At 58.2% G+C, this 852-nt stretch overlaps 1 protein-coding gene across 1 annotated transcript in view; it reads left to right on the forward strand.

Annotated features, from left to right (window-relative positions):
* Positions 1 to 7: 7 nt before the first annotated feature.
* The window catches only part of DQ04_17531000 (hypothetical protein), a gene marked incomplete at both ends in the record, with an annotated part of 951 nt that continues 106 nt past the window's right edge, over positions 8 to 852 (forward strand). The window contains one exon of the mRNA XM_009317603.1: positions 8 to 852. This exon is cut by the window's right edge and continues 106 nt beyond it. Coding sequence (XP_009315878.1) covers positions 8 to 852 — 845 coding nt within the window.

Genomic DNA, 852 nt, shown 5'->3' on the forward strand with positions numbered 1-852 from the left:
GTACGGCATGAGCAGTATACTTCAAGGAAACCAGTCAGCAAGACCCGTTGACGGCAGCACTGCGCCGGCCAACTCTACTGCTGGTCCGTACGGCATGAGCAGTATACTTCAAGGAAACCAGTCAGCAAGATACGCTGACAGCAGCACTGCGCCGGCCAACTCTACTGCTGGTCCGTACGGCATGAGCAGTATACTTCAAGGAAACCAGTCAGCGAGACCCGCTGACAGCAGCACTGCGCCGGCCAACTCTACCACTGGTGGGTACGGCATGAGCAGTATACTTCAAGGAAACCAGTCAGCGAGACGCGTTGACAGCAGCACTGCGCCGGCCAACTCTACCACTGGTGGGTACATGAGCGGTATGCTGCAAGGGATGGATTCGGGGACACGCATTGATCGGAGCACTGCGCCGGCCAACTCTACTGCTGGTCCGTGCGGCATGAGCAGTATACTTCAAGGAAACCAGTCAGCGAGACCCGCTGACAGCAGCACTGCGCTGGCCAACTCTGCTGCTGGTCCGTACGGCATGAGCAGTATACTTCAAGGAAACCAGTCAGCGAGACGCGTTGACAGCAGCACTGCGCCGGCCAACTCTACCACTGGTGGGTACGGCATGAGCAGTATACTTCAAGGAAACCAGTCAGCAAGACCCGCTGACAGCAGCACTGCGCCGGCCAACTCTCTCACCGGTGGGTACATGAGCGGTATGCTGCAAGGGATGGATTCGGGGACACGCATTGATCGGAGCACTGCGCCGGCCAACTCTACTGCTGGTGGGTACATGAGCGGTATGCTGCAAGGGATGGATTCGGGGACACGCATTGATCGGAGCACTGCGCCGGCCAACTCTAC

This window comes from Trypanosoma grayi (genome assembly GCF_000691245.1).
Source record: "Trypanosoma grayi strain ANR4 Tgr_1753_V1, whole genome shotgun sequence".
Taxonomy (NCBI): Eukaryota; Euglenozoa; class Kinetoplastea; order Trypanosomatida; family Trypanosomatidae; genus Trypanosoma; species Trypanosoma grayi.